The sequence below is a fragment of the Lampetra planeri genome, chromosome 6 (assembly GCF_965212315.1).
Source record: "Lampetra planeri chromosome 6, kcLamPlan1.2.h2, whole genome shotgun sequence".
In the NCBI taxonomy this organism is placed as follows: Eukaryota; Metazoa; Chordata; class Hyperoartia; order Petromyzontiformes; family Petromyzontidae; genus Lampetra; species Lampetra planeri.
In genome coordinates this window covers 9,459,198-9,474,741 of record NC_136112.1, presented here as the reverse complement: position 1 = coordinate 9,474,741, position 15,544 = coordinate 9,459,198, and the positions used below count along the sequence as shown (strand labels likewise).

The 15,544-nt window shown below is 40.1% G+C and overlaps 1 protein-coding gene across 5 annotated transcripts in view; it reads left to right on the top strand.

The window, feature by feature from the left end:
- Nucleotides 1–15,544, top strand: part of LOC144719513 (serine/threonine-protein kinase TAO1-like) — a 36,805-nt gene that overhangs the window by 5,170 nt on the left and 16,091 nt on the right. For 3 of the 5 annotated variants that reach the window (XM_078595508.1, XM_078595506.1, XM_078595507.1), the window contains exons 2-13: nt 738–800; nt 3,194–3,280; nt 5,643–5,775; nt 6,705–6,776; nt 7,298–7,399; nt 8,721–8,766; nt 9,908–10,004; nt 10,564–10,677; nt 12,929–13,020; nt 13,502–13,595; nt 14,771–14,852; nt 15,191–15,358. In XM_078595508.1, the coding sequence (XP_078451634.1) occupies nt 787–800; nt 3,194–3,280; nt 5,643–5,775; nt 6,705–6,776; nt 7,298–7,399; nt 8,721–8,766; nt 9,908–10,004; nt 10,564–10,677; nt 12,929–13,020; nt 13,502–13,595; nt 14,771–14,852; nt 15,191–15,358 (1,101 nt within the window). In that variant the 5' untranslated portion in view covers nt 738–786. The remainder of the gene's footprint in view (nt 1–737; nt 801–3,193; nt 3,281–5,642; nt 5,776–6,704; nt 6,777–7,297; nt 7,400–8,720; nt 8,767–9,907; nt 10,005–10,563; nt 10,678–12,928; nt 13,021–13,501; nt 13,596–14,770; nt 14,853–15,190; nt 15,359–15,544) is intronic. The other 2 variants (XM_078595509.1, XM_078595510.1) reach the window with 1 other exon arrangement.

Here is a 15,544-nt window from a genome sequence, read left to right as displayed (position 1 = left end):
ACCTAAATAATAATGAATTCCCAAAAAAAACCTCTTCAATGCTTCCATTGTTTCATGCCGATCCATTCTAATTTAGTAAATAAGTCTTTCCCTCCTTGTGCTGCCCGAGTACAAAGAAACCAATCGCCACCAGCATACCAGAAACAAGAGTACAGTGTAGGACCACGTGACTGATTGCCGTGACGCTAGGAATAAAGAGTGAAGACGCTTCTTACTCAAGTTGGCCAAGCAGACGATATGTCTCCTTAATATATGTTTCCACGTAAAAAAATATATATAAAGGTAGTTTTTTTCACACCCATCAGTCTCACGGCCTTCTAGAAGTGAATAATTTCTGCAGCATTGATTCAATAGAAGCAAACTCAGGACCAGTTTTAACATACCGTCTCCCATCAGGCTTGCTTCACTCAATGCTGGTGAACTACTAGATACAAAAACAAGGGGCGGCGCCCTATTTAAGATATGTGTCCAAGTTCGACCCAAACTGTTATAATACATAATTCAACAAAATCGTTTGCGTAGTTGTGGGGAATAAAAGAAGACAATGTTTCCTTAATATATGTCCTTGGACATATTTTTTGTATTTTAAACCCCATTGACCCCACGGCCAAGTTCGATTGAATCAAAAGGTGCATACATCTATAGCCATCGGTAATGCAGTGTACTGAAGTGCAGCAGCTATTTTATTTTTGTTTGTGTTCGGTTTTTTCTAATCATTTACTTTTATTTTCTCACAGGAGTGCCATACCATCCGTTGGACCCCACAGGCTTACACTACCGGTGTCCATGAATCAACACAGGTAAGCATAAGGGGTCCATGTTTGTCTTTAACCCTTACTTTGCCACCGACGCCACAGGAAGAGAGTGTTTTATTATAGCGAAGTGTGGAAACTGCGGAAACCCAAGATTGTAATCATATCACATTTAACCCAAGCATTGACGTCCGATTGGGTTGGGTGGTTGTTGAAAATCGTTGTATCCTGCATTTGAACAATTCTATTTTGTTTATTGATTTAGTAATTTATACACTTCATGCTCTGGGTTATGAGAACTGAGTGGTTAATTTGTGCTGTAATATGGAGATCACGTTCTTAAAACACGTTTGAACAGCGATGTCATTGTTCCATTCTGACAATACATGTTGGCCCTTGAACCAATGCTCGTGGATAGTTTGTGGTCCTTAAGGTATGCAATTGGATAGGACCACGTGTAATAATCTCTTGCCCAGAAAGATTGAACGTTATTAATTAGTGTTGAATCATTGAGCCCAACAAGGAAGCTGGGAGTTGTCCACATTTGTGTGTCTGTTTGAGCTGTGGGAGCAGGGAATTGTATCCTGGTTTTGGCTTCATTACAGTGCTGGTTTCGTAATTTATGTATCGTAAAAAATCTAATTATTTTGACACATGCCATAGTTGTCAACCACCACCTGGGAAGGACGCTGAATTTTGATGCTCCACACTGCACGAGGTGTAACACTCTGTAACTGACTTAAGCCTCCCAGCATGGTGCAAGAAAGAGGGATTTGGTACCAAAAAAGTATATCTCCCGTGATGCTTTGTCATCATAATTAATTATATTTTTGGGCAGGCAGCTGTTTTTGTAGTTACCAAGCTCACATGTAGATAAAGGCCTCGTAAGTGTGACTACAGCCGTAGGCACCGAACGATGCACAATGAGAATATTCCTGAATAATCGGTCTGGCTGATAATTTACGCCGACATTAAATCCCCTGTGGATTGTGATAATTTTGTGAATTTACCATGGCTGCATTTCACGAGACTATTTAATTACTAAATGACTGCATTTTTCTATTCTTCAGTATTTACAAGTGGTGGATGATGTTTAGAAAATTGCAAGGAATTATTCAGTATATGGATTATTATCTGAAAACGATTTCCTTAATTGTATCATCGCACGACTACTCTCATGCTTAGTTCTGTCCATTACGTTCGAGATGAACAACTGCATTAATTGATAGCTTTGGCATGAACACACTGATAAACGTGCAGCTACACTCCTCACTGTCGTGTATTGTCCTTGTGCTCTGGCAAGACAGTGGTGCAACTTTTATATTTCACTGCAGGGTTCCGTTTTGTGAAATTGGGCAGCCAGAATTGTGCCACACTGTCCCCTTCAGTCACATGAATCTTGGCACACATGACTCACCAAGCACGCAGGAAGTTGGAGGCACATGACCTCCTTCTTGTTACTTATTGGGTGTACTAAGCAATGGAAGCCACATAAGTGGAATGCAAGCATTTGCCTCACAGGGCCTGATCTCATAACACAGGCAAGTGTTGCGACAGAATTTGTTCTGTTGTGAGGCTTATCACCAAAGGTTGATCTACTGCTTATGTCCACTTTTAAACAAATGTAGATATTCTACTGACTACTGACTATAGCCACAGGCAGTACAACATCGTCTCACGAAAACAGATTATCGCATACTTCAACGATAAAATGTGTTATTGTCGACCGAAAGAAAGGCCAAAAGTGGAAAAGTGTACATATCTGTTTAAACTTTAACCATAGTTGAGTGGAATGAGGTGTTAATAAAAAAAATTGTGATCTATTAGGTGAGAAGGGCTGAAATGTAAATATCTACTCTGAATAAAGGGAGCAAAATCTCCTATCACATGGCATAGGAACTAAATTAACACGGGACCATTTGTTGTCAAATCATGTCGTTGCTTTCCTGAAATTCTCGTCATTATCTTTATTTTGATGTAAATAATTTCTCCATCCGTTGGTTGAATCAATAGTGCAATGTTATGAGGGTGCTAAGGGAATTGCAAGATTTTTCTTTATTATTGTGGTTTATAAGAAGGTAGAAGAAAACCCTGTTATAAAACCAATACATTTCCACAAACTGGTTTTGACTGCCAATAGTTTGTGTGCATGTGCCTTCCATATATGCACATTTGCCTTGAAAATTGTACATCATATTACACATGCGCTATGTGCAGTTTGTGTTACACTGTACTCGTGTCCCCATTGCAAAGGTGATGCATGATCTAAATGGTCTTTAATATATTTAAAGGAGCCTCTCAAATGAATTTTAGAAACCAACTCAATTCTGAGAATTAAAATTACGTTTCTCAGATTTTAATTACACGTGCTCTTCGGTGACGTATCAACGTGATTTCCTGCTTAAATGAGCATTGAGGCGGTGCTCATTTGTTGTTTACAGCCCTGAGCCATTGGTGGAAATTCCACCATCCTATGGTGGAGACGAGTCTGTCCATAGGACTCCCACCGTTGACTTCCCCACAAACTGGTACTCGTTTTTATTGACCCCGGAGGGATGATGGCCTGAGTCAACCCCCAACCAGGATTTTAACTTGCAACCGTATTGTTGCGAGCAACTCGCAATACAGCTGAGCCGCCTGGCCGGATTGATTCAATGTACCTCTTATATTAAGTGATTTCCAAACTAATTTTTGTTTTACTCCCAAAGAAATGGGTTAAATGCATCAATGTTAATGTGTATAATGGATATGATAGGGTTGCTATCAAGAGGTAACTTATTTACATGTAGACCACTGTGACTTGTCAATTTGCCTGGCCACAAGCGATGATTAATCCACCGGATATACATTTACAAGGAAAACTGGTTGGGTCACTCAGTATTATAATTTGCGGTCTCACGAAATTGAATATAATTGTAAACTTACTAATATATCTTGATGTTTTTATTGTTGTTCAGTAAATCAGTGTTGTAAATATGTAAAAAGCTGTAAATACCATGGTTTTATAATGTTATTGCTGTGATACCTTTATGCATTGTACAACAACATACTTAAGTTTAAGCTACCTTCGTGATTCATATCCATTGTTAACGCATCGTATCATAAATGCATGTGTTTTACGTAATGGTTTGAATGAGTATTATGACCATCTTTGTTTAGTTTTGATCTTGAGAATTCACCTGAATTCCAAGAATCAACTTTACACCTTTGCTCTCTTCTTAGAAAAGGTCTTGCACAAGCTGGATGCAGTTTATTACACCCTGCCTTGTCTTTCCAGACAGTTATAAGCTAAGGTACCCTCAATGAGGGCTACCAAAGCAATAAGCAGTGTCATTTAATCTTTTTAGGAATGGAAATTTAGCAGCCCAATCTTAACATTATGCAAAAATGTATTATTGACGTTGAGGTACAGTGTATTTCAGAGTTATGCACGCACTGAAGCGAAAGCCGTCTTGTTTAGTTATTTTGAAGACTTAAAAATGTCTTCAGACGAAATGCCAGAAGTATATAGAATAGAGATATGAATGTTTCACAGAACATTCTTCAGCTATCTCCTGGTGTCCTGTATGTGTTTATAAGCAAGCGACTGTTCACACTGTTTTCTTCAAAAATGTAAACTATTTTATATAACATACACATAATCCCTGAATAAATTATAAGTACATGTTAGAATAGAGATAGGGGTGGAGCACGGGTGGCCCTTTGGTTGTTACACTGGAGCTATAATAAACCTGACCATCTAAGTTTGAGTTCCAGCCACAGATGTCGGTGGACAGTGATATCTTAAGCCGTACTGGGCCTTCTCTTCGCCAACTTGCACTAACCAATGGAAGGAAGTATGGTCAAACAATTCCCACAATAGCGTGGGGAGGCCGTATTCCAGTAGTGGATTGATGCAAGGGCTGTCCTGTATATTATAAATTGTTCCAGTTATAATACACGAGAGATTTGTTAAAGTTAATTTCTTATGTGCATGTCACGGCCCTGAACGATTGTGTATCAAATGTATACGTATGATGTTTGTACAACAGTGAGTTGCGATCCTATTTCATGGACTAAACTGAGGGGTGAGATGGTCGCGTCAGGCAGGGCATAGTACGCCACAACCTTGAGTACACATCATTAAACATTCTTGACAGGACATATCATCCAATTTAACCAATAATATCTGAACATATTACTCTGGGAGACTTTTTTTTATTCCAGGTAGCCATAGGCCTGCATTGACCCTGGCCCCATTGCGATATAATTTTCACAATTCAGGATTTTTATTTAAATAAAAAATCTGTTCTTTTTTAACATTGTGGTGCATTGTACTTTTTGTAGCAGCAGGTGGCATTGAAATTATTTACACCCAACGTATACGAATTGAAAATAGTCAAAATGCTAATTATTAGCTGGTATCGTGTGTTGATATCAACATTGGCGAGATCAAGCAGCTGGGCATGGAGATTGTGACCCCAGCCCTTTGTGCCATGCCAGCCTTAATAACAATTTACCATGTAACAATTCGTCCTCCAGTGATCAGATGAATTGTCACGATTCTGAGTCATGATTTGATTTATGAATTGATTATTTTTCATCTAATTTGCTGTCTTTTTGTATGATTTAATTGCCATATCATTTGCATGTAATTTATTTAAAATATGTAAAAGGATCAATTCTTATAATATGATGCATGTAGCGTGATTAATTATCGCTTCTAATTGATAAATCGGTGCATTGTCGCAAGCCTATGTAATAGGTACCCTCGAGTAGCACTTATGCTTGGAGTTCATAGAACGAGAGATGGTGGTTATTGGGCTTTTCTTGGCTTGCTTTATAGTCGCGTGCAGCATGTACCAACTTGTTTGTGTTCGCGGGATCCCCACTCCCTCTGCCTGTTTGCAGGATGCCGTCCAATAGTCGGGCAGGAAGCCTTCGAGATCCGGAGGTGGCAGAGCTCTTCTTTAAGGAGGACCCTGAGAAGCTGTTCTGCGACCTCAAGGAGATTGGCCATGGCAGCTTTGGTGCAGTCTACTTTGTGAGTATCTGTGGGAACTAATGAAGGGAGATGGATATGTGGGGGGGGACACCTGTATGAGATGTTGAGGCATGAGTGATTGCAGGATGTGATGGAAAGTCTCATGGATGGGTACTTTTCTTACCTCATTCTTCATCTTCTCATGAGTAACTTGCACAATAAATCACCTGTTAAGTTTATTTTTTCCACATTAGCAATGTGTGTGTCTTATAGTAGGAAATGTTAGGAATTCTTTCTCACAGCAGATATGACACTTTAAAGTAACCTGCATGAATACAAACATGATGCAGGTAGTGCCCACATAGGCACTGCTTTTTTTTGTTACGAGGGAAGCTACCAGAGCCACATGGTAAGGTTTTAGATTGTTTTGGTGTTTGGGCTGATCTTCACGTAAATTGCAGCGTTATGATGTTACAACATAATATTAAATAACGGCCATGCATAAATACTATGTGACGGTCATTTTTCTGTTATATATAATCTTTGGTTCTAGATAGTTTGAGTACACTAATTATTAATATTGAACTGCATATCATTGTCAAAACATAGTAATGTGATAGAAAATGTAATTATTGTTATTAGAATTTATTTCGCATGAATGCTCACCAAAAACCCAGTGATGTTTGAGGTGTCTTAGCCAGAAATGTGAGTCATGTTCTGGGATTCGTACTGAGATATTTTACGTCCAACAATTTGCCATTAAAATGTGGTTTTACTTAATACACGACTTGGACACATCTTGCTTTTGCATACGCATTCATACGTATACATTTCCTGAATGCTTGAAAAACAAAAAAGCCCCCCTGCATGTACACAAACGTGCACATACTTTACAGATGACCCGTAACTTAAGTTGGCTTGAGATCACCTTCAAGCAATCTTGTGGTTATATAATTAAAGCCAGAAATGTGTTTTATTGTGACTTGCAGGCACGAAACATCCACACCAGTGAGGTTGTGGCTATTAAGAAAATGTCCTACAGTGGAAAACAGTCTAATGAGGTAAGGGAACGTTTTCAGTTTGCTGTATCAGTGTTTTTTTTTGTAATTGGTTTAATAATAAAATTCTGCTGGTGTTTCCTAGGGTCAGTAGCAACACACAGCGAGTTGAAGTTGTTTTGGATTGTCAAAATAATAAAATATTTCTGAGCATTGGATGGAAATCTTCACTGATTTCGTTACACGCCCCTGTTGTCGGTTTACTGCATTCTGTTTTTATTGTGTTCGATGCATTGGTGCTCTTGGCTTGACTATCGCATATCATAATCATACAGTTTACTTAATTCTGATACCATTGCACTGTGTGAAGACCTATTAAAATATTTAAACGAGACTCTAGCTTAAATACAGATGATTGGTAATTAGATGCACTTGACTCTTGTCTTGATCTTAGTCCTCTGCCGTTTAATGTCCATAACATCTGCTAATCCACGCGTGGACATGCCATCACATGACTGTAGAACTTGAGTGAACCTTGCTATGTGTGCTTACAAGCTGTGCTCCATTCCTTTTCTTGTTCCCAGAAATGGCAAGATATCATTAAAGAAGTTAAGTTTTTGACGAAGTTGAAACATCCCAACATCATTGAGTACAAGGGTTGCTACCTCCGTGAGCACACTGCTTGGGTGAGTTCACGCGATGAAAACAAAAATAAAGATGCATGATTTTCGTTCATTGAACATGTTTTTAAATCATGAAATGGAACCTAATACATATCTTTTAGTAAATAGCAGAGGTGTGGACTCGAGTCATGTGACTTGGACTCGAGTCAGACTCGAGTCATGAATTTGATGACTTGCGACTCGACTTGGACTTGCATAACAATGACTTTGTCTCACCTATGAGATGTGGACTCGAGTCATGTGACTTGGACTCGAGTCAGACTCGAGTCATGAATTTGATGACTTGCGACTCGACTTGGACTTGCATAACAATGACTTTGTCTCACCTATGAGATGTGGACTCGAGTCATGTGACTTGGACTCGAGTCAGACTCGAGTCATTAATTTGATGACTTGCGACTCGACTTGGACTTGCATAACAATGACTTTGTCCCACCTCTGGTAAAAAGCAATATCATCCTAAAATACAAAGAGTTGATCATTAACAGTTGTACATTCAGGCTGTGGTTGGTGAGCCAGTGGCTGACCTAAGAAGTAGCCTGCTGAACATATATCTGAAATATCTGAATTGTTGCTGGCGAATAATCTTGAGCGGGCAGTGGTGTACTGTGTGGTTCATGTTTTGAGATTGGTAACCGTAGTCCCACTGGTTTAAACGCAGTGTTCCTTTTAATGTACAAAATAGCTGCATCTCCCTTGTGATATTCTGATGTGCTTCAGTGCATACGATTGTTTGTGGAGTAAATTTGAAACTAGGATGTTCTTCCGTGGGCTCGACAATGAAGTGCATGTTTGGTTCACTGGCCATATCCCAAATTGCGCTCTCTCCACTGTGGCTTGGAATTGAATGAGAGCACTTTTCAGAGCTTACGCGCGATTCTAAAATTGCCCAAAAGTAACTTTTTCTTACAGTATAGTGATTTTTCTTAAATCCTAAACGAATTGGAGCCACACTGAGGTATGCAAATGTAAATTCTAATAACATGTACAGTTAAGTGTTCATAATTAAAACTTTAAACAAAGTAAGTGGGCTTCGGCAGGACATGTTGCTGTAATTGATGAATGGCCAATTGGATGTGCAAGTGACGGAATAGTAACCATAGGAGAGAGCGTTCCTGAGTTTGTGCAGTAGTGAGACGATTGCTATGTCACAGGACACTGAGGGGGAAGGCTTTCATCCAGCAGTGAATAGGCAATGGCCTATTATGATGATGTTTGTCATGACTTTTAAGAGGTTATTTTGACTTGTGGTTGTCAAGCAATTTTAATTCACGATTGTTGCATATTAACAGGCTTGTGCTATAATATCTACTCTGTATTTTAGATGATAATGGAGTACTGTCTTGGATCAGCATCTGACCTACTTGAAGGTAAAATTGTGACCATAAACAGTATATCTTTCCAGATAAATGCCAAAGATATACAGGACACAACAAGAGTGAAATACAAAAGGTTGTAGTAGGAGCGGCATTTGAAGCTTCATGAAAAATTAAGTGTGCCAAAGCGCTGCATTATTATATTGGATTGTTTTGGATACCTTCACAATGGAGTCACATTAAAAGCAGTTTCAACTTATTAACTGCAAATATTTAATAAACTTTAATGAATCAGTTACAGCATTCAAATATTGCTCATTGTTGCTTTAGAAAATGTGGCATTTGTGTGTTTTCATCTTTTGTGGCCTGGCTGCTGATGATAGTGCCCAGGCTAATGTTGGCTCAAATTGAATCTTATAGCCCAAGAATGATACAAATGAGGGTTGGGATTAAATATCTTGCCTATGGTAAGGGCATTATTAATGGCCATATGGAGAAAGAGTAGAACTTTTGACCTTGGTCGTTAATGGTGGCTTGGCAAGTCCGGCCTCGTGTCAGCTCATCAAAGGGAGGCGTGAGGCGCTCCTGTCCGCTAGCCTTCGGGGCATCCTTGGGCAGGGTGAACTACCCCATCAGCTTCCCAGGTCAGGGCACGGTGAACCCCCATCAGGAGTAGCTCTGGCCAGCTTGTGCTTGTACGAGCCATCTCGCATGGCTCGGCTTGTTCTGCGCCTGTGGACATTGGCTAGCTTTGAGAAAAGGGTTAGGTCAGGTTTCAAGGCAGAATCTGCTGCTGTAATGACAGCAGATGGTAACGCCTGCAACGGTCAAAGTGAAATGCCAAGCAGCAGTTGCCTAACTTGACAGCTTGGGCTTACAGAGAAGGGTTTTGACCTGCGAGGTAAGGGAGGAGCCCCTCAGAAAACCCACCTCGTGCTCACAGGGGAACGGTTTTGACCATTGAGCCAAGGAAAGGAACCTGGCCCAATCCAAGGACAGTCAGGCTTGGCCAGCCGGTTTCTAAAATTGTGCTCTTCAAAATTGTGCCCTGTAGCCATCTTAATTGCACAAGGCAAAGAAGACTTTAGCCTAGGTCGATCTAACCTTTCCTTGCTGGCCTTTAACGGTGCCTGGTGTGATGTTGTTTTTTTGATGCTTTGTCATTGAACGGTTTGGGTTTATTTTTTGTGTACAGTGCATAAGAAACCTCTGCAGGAGATTGAAATAGCTGCTATTGCTCATGGAGCCCTCCAGGGTCTGGCTTTCCTACACAACCACACTATGATCCACAGGTAATCCCGTCCCATTTGATTTGCCTTGAACTCACAACACCAATCACCGGCGGCACTTTGATAGCGTTGACGTGATACATATTTTAGGTTAACATTGAATTGCTAGAAGAAGTAAGTGAGTGAGCCTCGATTGCATTGGTATGTGGAACTTGCAATAAAATTTGTAACAATGCAGGAAATGTACTATTTGCTACAACTGTTGTAATTAATTGACGTCACTTAATCATGAGTGTGATATTCATGCAAAACCTGCACTACAAGCTCGCAGCATCATCCACCACTAACCCATCCATTACATGTTGTGAAAATTGTTATTTGTGGAATGTTCACTAAATACAATTAATGACTAATACAAATTATGCATTCCTTGCACTGCTCATCTCACGATAAACCTTAGTCTAATTATTTGAGGGTAGGCAGTTGTTATTCATTGGGTGTGTGTAGGAATGCATGTGTGCAGGCATGCAGACATGGGTGTGGTGTGCGCGTGGTTGTTGTTTTATTTGTGTTTTTAATTGTGTGTGTGTGCGTGCGTGCATGCGCTCACATGCGTGTACAGGGATGTTAAGGCGGGAAACATCCTCCTTACAGAACCCGGCCAGGTCAAGTTGGCAGACTTTGGCTCTGCCTCCCTCACTGCACCCGCCAACTCCTTCGTGGGAACGCCTTACTGGTAAACAACGCATAGCTTTAGCCAGTACTCACAAACAACTCCACGATGTATTGGTATCCATGGCTCGTTCAAAATAACACATCAAGTGTAATACATGCCTTGTTCCTATTGTAGTTCCAGCCATCTTGAGTGTAACTTAAAATCGAATCACAACAACCTTTGCAGTCTCTGCTTTCACACTGTTTAAAAAAGTTATGTACAGTGCTTACATCTTTAATTCTCTCTACATTATTATCTTAAGTCATTTTAGGATTGTGAAAAATGTAAAATAATGAAAAACCAAGGTTATAAATTTATTAATCATATAACTATTATGATAATTAGCTAGTACTGTCAAATGCAGTGGAAAATCCCAGTACAAAAATGTTTCCTTGTAAGGTTGTGAGATTTTGAGATTTTGATTGCGCAAGCAAACAGGATGGGCAGGTTATGATTGTGTCATTTCAAGGCAGCATACATTATTTTCATGGCAGCAAAGAGAGCAAGTAGGGGGGTGCAACATAGCTCAGCTTATTGAACAAGATTTCCAATACTGGCATATTACATATTTAATCATAGCTATACAATCAATGTTGCAGTCAAATTCAAAATAACAGGTCAATAAATAGCTGTAATCAAAGGAATATGACCTGCCTTTCTTTAGTTGAGGTGCTTGCTGGCTCGTAAACTGTGCCCAGTCCTATATTTTACGTTTGCCAAGTGCTGGGGGTTACTCATAATATTCCGCTTGAAAGCAAGGAAGTATTTTTATTCAGTTTTAAGATAGACCATTGAACAGCCATCTGTCAAATTTTAATTCGTAGTCGAGTAAATACCAATCGGATATCAGGTTCATCTTAGTTTTAGGAGCAAACTAATGATCAATTCAATGGCAGTGTTATTGACATGTGAGTTTTTTACTTGTCAATTTTATTGAAAACCAACTGCAGTAAAATCAAACCAACCACGTTGTTTTTTGCCAAAGTAGTACTCTAAAGCATTTCAGATATTGTTTTAAATGATAGCTGTATATTTTTTGTGACATCAATGCAGCTGGAAAACATTAATCCTCACTTTCAGCAGTGATGTTATCTGGTGTACATACGTTGTGTGTATTTAAAGTTAACATCTGTTCATCATCTCTAGGACCCTTTTCATCTTTACATCCTTATTTCTTTATAAATGTAAGGTGTTTAATAACATTGTAAATGCAAATAAATTAGTAATGAAAAGAAAAGCAGAGCAACACCAACAAACGTGTTACTTTAATGACAACATGAAAGCAACACGGTGTGAAAAAATATCATCAGGTGCATGATGGTGTCATATAGCGGTGCACACTTTTATTCAAGCACCTTCGAGGCAAGGGCTGGTGGATCACATAGATTGTGAGACTTTAATATTTTCTGGTTTGCAAAGTAGCCAGGAAATGGAAATACAGCATTTTGAGCCCATCTATGCAACATTGTGTGATGTATGTATGTTGAACTTCTTTAAAAGCATACATAGCCAACCGTACTAATCTCAGGTGTTGTTCCCTTTTTAAACGGTTTTACTTAACTTGAAAGCTGTGTTGTGGTCAAATCTTGTAATCAAAAGTTAGTCGACTTTCCGTTTTTTAAATTTTGCACACGTACTCAGATCCGGTGACAATGCATGCCCGTATTGAAATCGGCATCAACTCATCAATTAATTGCCTCCTTTCAAGCAATACAAAAAAATTCATGGACGGCATATTCATTATATATTTTTTATGTAGGTGAAAAACGCCGCCATCCCTAAACAGTGGAATCGGCTCGCTCAGATGTCGTCCACGTCCTGTTGTCCCATCGAGTTATTTACCTTTTAGTGCACTTTAAAATAAAACCGTTGTTTAAAAAAAATATTTTTTAAAGGAGTTTTTGTGTGTGGTTTTCTCCAAGTACTCTGTTTCGTTGCACATTAAAGACAGTTTTACATGGAACTAACCAAACGTCTCAATTCCGGGACTTTTACGTAAATTGACATGTGTACAATTATACTTGTGTTTATATAATACACATTTTGCAATTCTTAAGAATTGTGTAATACTGTAATAACAACATTGTATGTCAATGATTCATACTTTCCCCGTGACTAGTTACATGAATTGCGTTTATCTAGCGTGTATTATGTCACCGTAGAAAAAACATTTTAGAGTTGTAATCACGATCATGGTCAGACCGGTTTATGGTAGAGCTGGCCAAGGAAGAGCTGCTCTGGTGAACTCCCCCCCCCACCCTGCTATGTGCAGGATGGCTCCAGAGGTGATTCTCGCCATGGATGAAGGCCAGTACGACGGCAAGGTGGATGTGTGGTCTCTGGGCATCACGTGTATAGAGCTGGGTAAGTGCACTCCGCTACAGCCTGATTGGCTCTATAGAATTGCACCAGTGCTGCCCATTTCATTTTAGTCACTGCCAGCTGTAACAATATCTTTATAAGAATGTCACATAATTGTGTAGTGATTACTTGTTTTTGTCTGGGGCAGTCTACAGTATGTATTGCTAAAGAATGTGTGATTATGCATCTGTTAGAGTAAATTTATATGCATCGCTATGCATGTTTTAAGTTACTCGGGTAAGGACTAAGAATTGTAAATGTCATACATTTTTAATTCATAGGCAAAATAATATGGTACAAAACAAGGCAGACGATATGAATGAAACAGAACCACCGACATGACACAGTACAAAATAAGACGAACTAACCAAAATGAATCTATGCTTAAAATAAACTGAACCCGAATCGTAACGGTTCATCAAATCTTGGGAAGGTTAAAATGTTCCATGCCTAATGATGTCTTTTTTTCTTTCCATGTTCTTAGCCGAGAGGAAGCCCCCACTGTTCAACATGAACGCAATGAGTGCCTTGTATCACATAGCGCAGAATGACTCTCCCACACTGCAGTCGCCCGAGTGGTGAGTACCTCACCACATGGCGGGGGAGTCTTGCTTTACCCTGTACACACACTTTTGTATCGCCGTGACACTATATGCCACCATGTTCAGCTTTAAGCAGCAGCTGCTAATTGCCCCTAGCAAGTGTGCACACCTGTCCCCTCTTTCAACAATTTACTATGCTACCATAATAATCGGACATGACTGGCGTGTAGTCATCAGATGCTTGAGTTAAATTATTTTGTCTGAAACATGACATTGCCTATGTACATATGTACATGTCAACTTTATATAGGGGTGACACGGTGGCAAGATGTTAACTACCTCACCTGGAATACAGAAGGGCCATGGGATCGATGCCGACCCTGATGCCTGTATATTTGGAGTTTGCATGTTCTCCCCATGGTCGTGTGGATTTTTCTCCGCGTCCTCCGGTTTTTCCCTCCCATGTTTTGAAACGCAGTATTTGGCTACGATAAATTTCCACGTGATGAGCCACTTCGTTGAGCTATCATTTCTGACCAAGTCGTTTCTGCAAAAGAGCTATATAGCTTAGTGGCTCTTATCTGGTAAATTAAAAATTGTAAGTAGTTATCCTAACCATTGAAGTTATCTCTTTATTTAATGATTACTTATTTGCAAATTTGACCACCATCAACTGCTATTTATTGTAATTGGAGTATAAAGCCAATAGCACTGATCTGAACATTACTGTACAAGACATCTGTTATACATTTTTGTTTACGTTTTACTTAAGAATGCTAATAATTGACCTGGTAAAAACGTCAGTCCCAAGACTTATTTTAGGACCGTCATACATTTGGAGGTTTTACAGTAACATTCATGAGTGTTTGGCTTCGTGTAAGTTAAAACTATAAAACCCACAACAAGGGGTTGCAAGTTGGCCAGAAAATGGCCAACTTGCAGCATGGCAAACCCTGGTGTCACCCATTTAAGAACTAATCAGACTCAGCCCTGCTTAGTTTCTGAGATGCCACGATCAAGCACATTCACGGTGATTGGTTTTACTCAACATTAAATGAGATGTAATGTTCTTGTTATTACTGATTAATTACTCTATGAGATTAGGAAGACCTTTTTACAGTCATTATTTCAGTGCCGCATGCTGCCTCTGTCTGCTGTCCTGGCATAAGTAGCCACTGACACCAACCTCTTGACTGTGAAATGTCATGCAGGTCGGACTACTTTAGGAACTTCGTTGACTCCTGTTTGCAGAAGAATGGACAGGATCGACCCACTTCTGCCGGCCTTTTGCGAGTAAGTACTGTACCATGCTTTTTTCTTGCTGTGACTTTGGCACATACTTGTAAGTTGACGCAATTTCGAGCTGGACACATGGGTATTGTAGGGTTGACGAGGTCAGATTGGGCGTCCAGATAAGCCCACACTTTAAATTTGGACAGGTGCAGACGATGATGCTTACTGCGGAGGACTGCCTTTATCACCAGACTGCACGGACACCTTGGAGTATTGAACACTGCAGACAATAACGCTGCAGCCTGGCTTAGCCCAGTACGCCTATACTAGACTAATAAATGTGTCTTGACGTGTGTGCCTGTGCCCACCCCCCTCCCCCACCCCCTTCTTGTATCCAGCACGCTTTTGTGATGCGAGACCGGCCCGAGTCTGTACTCATCGAGATGATCCAGCGCACCAAGGATGCGGTGCGCGAACTGGACAACCTGCAGTACCGAAAAATGAAGAAGCTGCTCTTCCAGGAGACTCAGAATGGTCCGTCTGCAGAACCACAAGAGGACGATGAGGTGAGCTTGGCCAGGATAATACCTTTCAAGTCTGGTGCAACACATTCCTCGGCCACCCTTAATGTACGTTGTGCTGTTGATGTATATATTTAGAATGATGCATTACTATCAAGATGCCTTCGACCAAATCACCTGGAATGCATCCGATTCCAGACGCCAAGCAGGGTTGAGCCTGCATAGTGATTG